This window comes from Lactuca virosa, chromosome 4 (assembly GCF_052849685.1).
Source record: "Lactuca virosa cultivar CGN04683 chromosome 4, Lactuca_virosa_CGN04683_v6, whole genome shotgun sequence".
NCBI lineage: Eukaryota > Viridiplantae > Streptophyta > Magnoliopsida > Asterales > Asteraceae > Lactuca > Lactuca virosa.
In genome coordinates, this window is record NC_136429.1 from 168,743,872 (window position 1) to 168,754,213 (window position 10,342).

Sequence of the window (10,342 nt, forward strand, 5' to 3'; positions counted from 1 at the left end):
TCATTAAAAATCTTCAAAAATAAATTATATCATTGATGCCCTTGGTTGGCACGCATAAAATTTGTTCAACATAGTAGGTTTCCCGTTTCAAAATGGTAACAAAATCAAACGACTCGGCTTCAACAATTTCAAATTGGTCCACCGTTAGATCATTCTCAAATAAGCCAAATTGTATCGTTTTTATCAGGTCTACTCGATTTGGACATGCCTACCTTTTAATAAATAAATAAATATTGTCCTAATTTTCAAACATGAAATCCAAAATAAATTTGTTTTTTTAGATTAAGTGAGTGGTAACTTGTACTTGTAGCAACGAAATTTGTACATGGTGAGAACTTGCTAAAAGTAAAAATGTTTTCCCTTTCCTTCACGCGACACATGTGTAGTTGTGTACTCTCTCAAAAATCAAAATCATATACAAAAAAAAAGTAAAAAAAAAAAAAAGAAATAAATCTCCCTAAAAGAAAGAGTACACACATTCAGATCTGGATCCCATCAACTTCGCCTTCGTTAATCTCAACCGTCGGATCATCATCAACCACGTCATCATCTCCGTTCATGTTATCTTCTTCTTCTTCATCCACGTCATCAATGGCATGACCCACCCACTCCTCCATGGGTGCGCACTCCACCTTATGGTGCACCCTCCAGTCATGCGCTTGACACCCACGCGAACAATAGTTCACTTTCCCACAACCCGAACATCTTCGAAACTCGTTTTTTCGTGTCTCGGGTCGCCCGCAACCCTTGTAGGAGCATATCCGTATACCCAAACCCGGAAACCCGTCTTCTCTCGACTCGAACCACTCAACCAGGAACTGGTTTGCTGGGTGCATTTCTCGCCCGGTTAGGTTGAACCCGTAGTCACTAAACAGCTGAATGTCGAAATCGGACGGATTCGTGAGCGGATTCGGAGCTCCAGTTTGATATGATGGAGGTGGAGTAGGACGTGGTTGTTGGTGGTTATGGAACTGCCACCCCGACGATGGCGGAGATGGTGAGTTGTTGAAGACGCGTAGGACAGATGCGAGTTCGCGCGCGTTGGCTTGCACGAGTAAACGACGGCCTTCGGTGATGTTCTTACGGACGCCGTATCCGTCTTGGAGGCAGTGGCCGAGTTCCCGGAGAGCGTCGATGTGGCCAAGGAAGGCTGCTCTAGCACACAGCGCAACTCCGGCGCGGAGGTCCTTGTCGTTCTTCAACCCTCCACTGCCGTTGAACTGAATCAGAGCTAGTGAGTACAGTGCCGGAGCGTGTGATTTAATCGCCGCCTTCGCCATCAACGACGCTCCACTTCCTCGATTTTGCAAGCAATAAAAGCGGATCTGCGGAAAATAAGCTTTAGAATTTAGATATATCGCCATATATCGGCCATTGCTTTCTATAACAACCGACGTTACATTGAACTCAAACATTTTGTGTAATAGTAGCAATTAATGCTTACCATTCCAAGCATATAATATGCCTCCGTGTTGCCGGCGTTGACGCATAGTTTCAAAAACCGGTGAGCCTCCTCGCACCAGTTTTTAGCTCTTACAGCAAGCGCTTTCGAACATGATTTCGATAAAACTAGAGGATGTAGGCCTAAATTATTGAACCGCTTACATCTGTAACATAATAAAACACAGATTTTCTTCAGCTTTCCATCGTCAAAACAAGATTATAAGAGAAACAGGTATGAATTAAAACGCACGTAAGAAGAACAGCGACGAAATCAGACGGAGAAGAGGCTGTAGAACTGAGCTTGTAGAGGATAGATATAACAATATCATCAGGTAACGCTTCAAACAGATCAGATCTTCTTCTAAAGGCTCCTCTTTGCTTCTTCATGAGAATCTCTCTGTTTTCACTGGATGTTGTTTAATCTATGTTGATGTAGAGATTTGTGCAGAAAAAGTTTGATTAATTTATGAAGCATGAAGGCGTAGGGGTGTGCATCTCGAAACGGTTGATTCATCCGTTTATTGCTTGAGAGGTTAGAGAAAATCAAAAGCTAAAAGATGGAGGCACAAGAGCTTTTATAGTTGATGAGGTAAACTAATAAAGCTGCTATTGTTAAGGAGCCCACGTACAAATAAAATAAAAAGTAGGAGAATAAATGGAAAATATCAATCTTTTTATTTTGTTTTTAATTAACTATTACAAACTTACTTAATTATAAGTTGAATTTAATTAAAATTAAAAAAGTTGATATAAAAAAGTATAAAGATGACGAGATCAGAACATGGACTTGAATAATCAATGATAATTAGCTTTGTTGATCCGTTAACGCTAAAAATGAAACAAAATAATTATGTTTGCGTAATGCTAAACAAAATAATCATTATTTATGATAATATTGTAATGTAATTTGTTATGTCGTGACTTATTCAAAACTAAAACAACTTTTTTCATATTATATCCCAACTATTTTATTGGATCTAATAACCAAGTTAAGTATGAAAATTACGGATAATCACATTTATGATAAAATTGTATAGTTTTTTAATAGTTGATTAATTTCTTATGTTTATAAGAGAATATCATCCAGTTAGCAACATGGATGGTTGGTAAATGTTCAATGAATTTTGGGCTCGCCAAACAATTTAGAAGTACACAAAATGGTTTTTTTTTTTTTTTTTTTTTTTCTCGTGATATGGATCGGCATCAAAAAATCGAATCCGATTATGGTCAAACAAAAGTCAAACGGAATTGCGACAAAATTAGAGGGTTCAACAAAAAAAATTCAATGTATAGCAACATGATAGATCATTTCAAAACCGGATTTGATGAAACCATTTTGAAGAAACCAATAACTTTATGTATTTTTTGATTTAGAAAAAGAAAGAAATCGCAATACATGTTAAAACAAGAAAAAAAGCATATCTATTGGAGAATTCTTCGTCGCCCTCACTGTGATGATAGTAGTAGCGGTCGTTTATTAATTCTCCATCGCTTAGAGTTTAGTTACCGTTAATGTATTGCGAAGTTGTTCACCATAACTGGGACCGACAATCCCATAACTATATATATTATTAGACGAAAATTTACGTGTTGAAGAAAATTTTAAAAAATATATATCGTTGAAATGATTATGTCATTGATATGAAATATGAAATAATAATTGTTTTTTTTAGAAAGAATATAAAATAATAATTGTTACAATAAATTCTTATCATTGTACTCAATTGTTTCTGCTTTTGGCCTGCGTGTTAGTAAAATTAAAATAAATAATTATTTAGAAATAATTTTAACTATTTGTATGATCAGTTAATTTAAAATTTATTTATTTGACAATCTTTTACTTTTAATCCTTATGATTATTTAGAATATCAACAATTATTTGTAAAGTAATGTAATTTACTTTACTATTTTATGTTATTGTTAATTATAATTATTCTTTTATATATATATATATATATATATATATATATATATATATATATATATATATATATATATATATATATATATATAGAGGCTTAGGTTCTATGGAAAACAAAAAACCCTAAAAATAAAAAAAAATGCCTAAAAAAAATACTTAGAGATCACAAAACTTTTTTTTGATTTTTTTTATGAAAAAATCGCAACTTTTAATATAAAATCGCTGAAATTTTTTTTGAAAAAAAATCAATTTTTTTTATAAAAAAAAAATTGATTTTTTTTTTTTTTTTTTTCAGCGATTTTATACTAAAAGATGCGGCTTTTCTATAAAAAAAATTAAAAAAAAGTTTTGTGATCTCTAAGTATTTTTTATGCATTTTTATGATTTTTAGGGTTTTTTTGTTTTCCAAATAACCCTTCCCTATATATATATATATATATATATATATATATATATATATATATATATATATGCGAATTGTATATATTATGTGAGTGTATGACAAGTTTTAGACTATTAGATTAGATTTGTAAATGGATAAGATTATTTGGTGTACCATAGTTATAATGGAACACAATACACATAAACATTCATTTTTAATAAAAGAAAATTACAAATAATAATTATAAAGGCATAATTGACATTTTAATTCATTCCAATAAGGAAATTGAGAGAATCAACGAGAACATAATTAGTTTATTCAAAAACAATATTATGTTATCAAAATCAACTCTAATTATTTGGGTATTTAAAACGATAGTATATGAATCATATTGAAGAGTCGAAGAATTCTTCAAATAAATAGAGAAGAAGGTCGATGATAGAAGAACATGAAGAAGAATATGAGTATATTCTTAAAGAATGCGGGTTAATTTCAAATAATCTTTTGAGAATTAAAGATTATTAAATAATATGTCTGTATATATTCTCAATAATAACAATTTGCACAAAAAGTAAAATATTCTTAAAGAATACACACATACATATTATAGAATAACATATAAATTTTTTTTATTATACGATGTGAACACATTCAAATCTGGTTTGCAGTTCATTCTCCATATTTTTCAATTCTTAAAGAATACAACTTCATACAAAATATCTTATTAGAATTAATATTCTTAAAGAATACGAATGCATTTTATAACACACAAGAATATGCACAAATTTTGAAGAATATACACAACATTATATCCTACATTCTTTAAGAAATTGTTTGTAATATATATTACATTCTTTGTTTAATATATAACATTCTTGAAAAATATATACAAAAAATATAGTATATACTATATTCTCTAAGAATCTTTTGTCAAAAGGTCAAACTAAAATATACAAACCCTGCATTCTTCTTTATTGTTCATCGTTTTTTATCACTTATGTGCATCTTTGACCAACCAACACTATATGCAACATTCTTGAACCATCAATCTTTTTTTTTCAGCCATTCATTCTTACAGAATATGCTACTTTCAATATTTCATTCTTAAAGAATACCTTTATCATACGTTAGCTTCAGTATAACATCCCAAAATTCAAGACCAAAAAAATTCATTTTACTTAAGTTATTATATAAAACCAACAGTATAAAAACATTCATAATAATATCTCATGTCAAAACCAAAAGTGTCGATAATCAAAACATATTATAATAAAACCATATCAGAGTGTAATCCTAAAGATCTCATGTGCGGAAAACATAGTGTGATGCGTTGCGATCAAACCGACTCCTTTCCTTTGAAAACGAGTACCTGAAACCAAAACTATAAACTGTAAGCACGAAGCTTAGTGAGTTCCCCCATCATACCACATACCATACAAATCACATACTGTCAGGCATACTGGGGTGCCCGACCTACCCCATGTCAGGCATATCTGGGTGCCCGATCTAACCTGCTGAGCATACCGGGGTGCTCAACATACCCCTATCAGGCATATCTGGGTGCCCAACCTACCCCTTCGGTCCTGTCGACCGGTAACCGGGGACTAATAATATCATATCATATATATCATAATCTGTCTAGCATAGCTGGGTACTAAACTACCTCCTTCGGCCTTATCGACCGGTAACCGGGGACTATTCCCCCTACTACCACTATCACATAACATCATATCATGCTAGCACATAAAATACATCAGATAGTGACAAACCCAAGTAATTATCACAAATACAACTACTCAACAAACAATCCCTACTAGTGGGTCGACAATGTGGCCGTAGACCCACTTCTACTGGAGGTAACTCACCTCACACTGCTGAAGTCTCGCAGACACAACCCCAGCTGTTGGATGACAGGTTCCCGAACTGTCAATATCAAAACATCACCCAATTAATAATTATGTCCCAACACATAACAATAAGTTCTTGGAGTAACATGTTACATTACCCATCTTGGCTTGATTCAAGCCCAATGCCCAATCTAAAGGCCCAAAAGTCAAACTGGGAATCAAAGCCCAACATATGGCCCAATTTTCCAAATTGGGCCCAAACCTTTACATGGTCTTATTCTAAGGACCAACCATTTAGTCTAGTCCAAACATTTGGCATTTCTAATGGCCCAATATCTCATAATCATAAAGGCCCAAACTATGGCCCCTCTATGGCCCAATTTTCCAAATTGGGCCCAAACCCTCATATGGGCCTTACCCTAAAGCCCATCAACATATTCTAGTCCATATGATTTTTCTTGGATGGCTCATTAATAACCCAATTACCAAAGCCCAAAGGAAACGCCCAACTCAAGGCCCAAGTGAAATTAGGGTTTCACATAAAATGACAATTAGGGTTAAGAGTTTCTCACTTAACCCATTAAGGACTTAATCCATTAAGTCCATCACTCTACTAGATAAGTCATATGGTGTGATTGGGTGTAGTTCACAATTCCATTCCAACGGCCCAAATGTGGGTCCCGATAAGTCCAAGTCCTTGATTCCAAAATTAGGGTTTTCTAAACCCTAATTAGGGTTTCCAACCCAATCATAGCCCAATAGGCCCAAAAGTTAAGTCCTTAGATCCATTAGGGTTCATTAGGCCCATTAGGGTTTCACTAGGCCCATTAGGGTTTCGCTAGTCGGGCACCACCCACTACCACCTCGGGTAGTGGTGGTCAACGGCGGCTCACGACGGCGGCCACCACCTCATGGTGGTGGTTAGGGTTTTAGTCCATTTTGTCCAAGCATCCAAAAATCAACTACATACAAGCAAAAGCACACGGCCACCCAACACGGCGGTTCGTGGCGGCAGGAGGCGGCGGCCACCACCCTACGGTGGTGGTTTTTGAGTTTTCTTCCATTATTCCTTTACCGATTACATCATACAATGCAACATCTCAAATAACACACATACACACTAAGCTAAGCTAAACACACACACACAACCCCCTAGGGGTGGCACGTGGTGGCAGCCAGCACTTCACGGTGGTGGTGGTGGGTTTTCCGACCAAAAATCACACATACATCATCATACCCATACAACCCACACAATACACTTTTATACACATACACCACCGCCCCTCACGGTGGCTGGTGGCGGCAGAAGGAGTAGCGTGGGCGTCAGCCACCATGGTTGGCTTCCATGGTGGTTGTTCTCGGTGTTAGACCAAACAAACACGCCTATAAGAAACAGTGACAGAAGAACGTGCATACATGCGACTCGCCGGCTGAGATGTATACGGCAGCCTCCCTCGGAGTGGTGAGTGTTGACCGGAGCGACTAGAATGAACCGTATGGGTGGCGGCGGACATGCCAGCAGAGGCGTAGCACAGAAGGATGGAGAGAAAGGTTGTGGCCGAGAACATCAACAACAACAGCAACAACGGGAAGGACACCCGATCGCAAGCCTCGTCATCGACGGTAGCGTGAGAAATGGCGACACTGAATGACAGCTCACCTCGGCGGCAAAGGCATCGGCCTAGAACTAGTGCCTGTCGGTCTTTCTTTATCAGAAACGAGAAGGAAAGGTGGTGCGACTGCAAGGTTCGTTCATGGTGGCGGTTGAAGAAAGTCTTCTAGGTTTAGGGTTTAAGATGCGACGAGGGGGGGGGGGGCATGGTTTAATCCCGCGTTCCAAATGAAACATTGAAGCATTATGACAAGTTTGGCCCCTGACCCCATAAAATCTTTCCAACTTTAATCCAATATTTACCAAGGTTCTAAATAACGTAAGGCATGACTTGGCGGCAATGTCAAGCCTCAAGCTTTTCCGAGCCTTGGCGAGTCACGTCGTTTGTAAGGCGTGACTTAAGGCGGCAATTTTGTATATAATTCATATTTTTATATGTATTTTCTACTATTATTCATTTTTATACACATATATGAGTCAAGGCGGCGTTTTGGTAAAGCTTGGCGGCACATGCAAGCCTTGGAGTCATGGCGGGCCATGGCGGAGCCATGACGAGCTTTTTAGAACCTTGATATTTACCATTCAGCCCCCAGCTTCCATAAATCTTTACAATTTAAATCCAGAATTTACATTTTAACCCTTGCTTCCATAATTCCTTTCATAGTGAGTCCTAATTGTTACCAAGCATCCCCTGTCATCATAATTAGTTACAACATGAATCTGGATTTTACACTTTTAACCCCCAATCCCTAAAATTTTGACAATTAGCTCCTCGAGACCAACACCTCCTAATCCAACCGATCGGGTCCATGGGTCGAATCCTGACGTCACCAAATCCAAGGCTAAAAGTGATTGCTACCTGACCGATGGTAGCCTTATATCACCAACGACCTTATACGTGTCGGATAAGGTGTCTAAGTCCATAACTGTTTCTGGTATGTACTTGACCCGGTTGGCATGGTCCATTTGGGTTGCATGGCATTGCAACACTTGGATAGACCAAATGAGAGAAAGGACACTTAAGGTTTATTAATATATTAATAATATTATTTAATTAGTATTGATCAAGAATTAATTTGGAATTAATTAAGTGATCAAAAAGAGACTAATTAAATATATGGGATTGATTGTGTAAATCATCCATTCTTGTATAGTGGGCTAATGATCCATGGTTTATATGAATTGGGCTAAAACCCATAAGGTGCTCCATGGATAGTCCATAAAGGTTATAAATCCATGGATCATGGAATTTGAAAAGTCATGCACATTAGGGTTTACATGGAGTAACCCTACATGTGGCATACTATATAAGAAGCCCTATGGTAAGCAAAATCGGCCACTAAGAGAGAACTAGAGGGCTAGCCGATTTTAAGTGTTAGTGAACTTCTCTCAAGGTTATTCCAAGTGTTGTGGTGTTGTGTGATACATTTGAGGCATCACACTTGAGGTGCTAGGCTCACAAGGTTCTCAAGGAATCCAAGCAACAAAAAGGTATGTTCTTCTACTAGCTTTTATGTTTCAAAGTTCCCCATGCCATGCTAGTTAGGTTAAGAACCTTGGAAAATCAAATTTACATGTATATTAGTAAAACATAGATCCAAGGTTTCTAGGGTTGCATGTACACCATAGGAGTGTTAGAATGCTCAAAACCCTTCAGTGGTATCAGAGCCTAGGTTTGTTTTCTTGATACTTGATGCTATATGTTTTTTCAAAAGTTGAAATTCTGCATTTTTTGCATCTGATTGCTCACCACGACGTGGCAGTCTTTACCACGATGTGGTGATGCCCCTGTATATAGAATTTCAGGGTTTTGCTTGGTATTGGATGAGGATCATTACCCCAAACTGTTTTTTGAACCTTAAAACCTATTTTTGATGTGGTAATGATTATGCTAATCCAATCTCAAAGTTTATTATCAAAATTTCAAGCTTTGTATGGTTTATTTATGATTCTTGGAATTGTTGATATGAATGTTCATACACTTATGAGTTTAGAAGATCATAGGAATTATTTGCAAATAGTTTGTTAGTTTAATTCTTGATCTTGATGTGTTTTAATGGAATTCATAATTTGTCCTCAAGTTATGGATTACCAAAAGTCACCCTTTAAAGTCCATTAATAAACACATAGGTTACATAAAATGAAAAGTCTCTCATTTTAATAAACCATTAACTCATAAGTTATGAAAGATGAAAAGTTTTGAAAGATACAAAACTTGCCCTCAAGTTTTGGAACATGTAAGTCACTTTAAAAAACTTTAGTTCCAACCCCTAGAATTTTAAAAGTTAAAATTCAACCCTTCACTACTAGAAAAACAGCCTTTTACGACGCACAATGCGTGTCGTAAAACGCTCAGACGACGCGCAAATGCGTGTCAAGGAAGGCCCTGTCATAACGAGAGACGACACACTTTTGCGCGTCGTCTAGTTACGACCTGCATTTACGACGCTCATTTATGACACCAATTTACGACGCGCAGTTATGACACGCAATGCGTATCAAGGAAGGCCCTGTCATAAAGGAAGACGAGACGCATTTGCGTGTCGTAACCTTACGACGCGCGTGTTTATGACATGGAATGCGTATCAAGGAAGCCCCTGTCATAAATGAAGATGGCACGCATTTGCGTGTCATAAACTTCAGTAACCATTTACGATATGCATTTACGACGCGTCTTTACGATACTCATTTACACATAATACATAAATATGTAAACAAATATATACCAAAACAATCAATTTCATCCAATAACATCATGTCAAAAAATGGTAATACATTGATATTAAGGGGATCTAATTGTACATTGTTATTAAGAGGTTTTCCCTAACTATATAACCTAATACTACATTGCGTATCAAGGGACACCTTCTGCAAAGTAATGCTATACAAACTAAAAAGATATACACAAAGATGATAAACATCAAATTCCAACTAAGTAGAGTTGCATATTGCCTTTCATAATTCTTTAAGACTAATGAACCCCTGCTCCGATAATTCTTGTGACCTGATCAAATAAAAGTCAAAAAATTAATATGCTAATATAATTAATAGAAGAATCAAACAAGGAAAGTTAGTTGCAAATACTTGTGCCAAATGTGAGTGGTCAAATGAGGGAAAAGTTAACCAACACCTAAAGC

The 10,342-nt window shown here is 36.4% G+C and overlaps 1 protein-coding gene across 1 annotated transcript; it reads right to left on the minus strand.

Annotated features, from left to right (window-relative positions):
- Positions 1 to 257: 257 nt before the first annotated feature.
- LOC145107713 (F-box protein At5g50450-like) lies at positions 258 to 1,983 on the minus strand. Its single transcript, XM_079044657.1, has 3 exons — positions 1,694 to 1,983; positions 1,445 to 1,607; positions 258 to 1,325 (listed from the first exon to the last, which is right to left on the minus strand). The coding sequence occupies exons 1-3, from the start codon at positions 1,828 to 1,830 to the stop codon at positions 480 to 482; spliced, it is 1,146 nt and encodes a 381-aa protein (XP_078900783.1). The 5' UTR covers positions 1,831 to 1,983; the 3' UTR covers positions 258 to 479.
- Between the last annotated feature and the right edge of the window lie 8,359 nt (positions 1,984 to 10,342).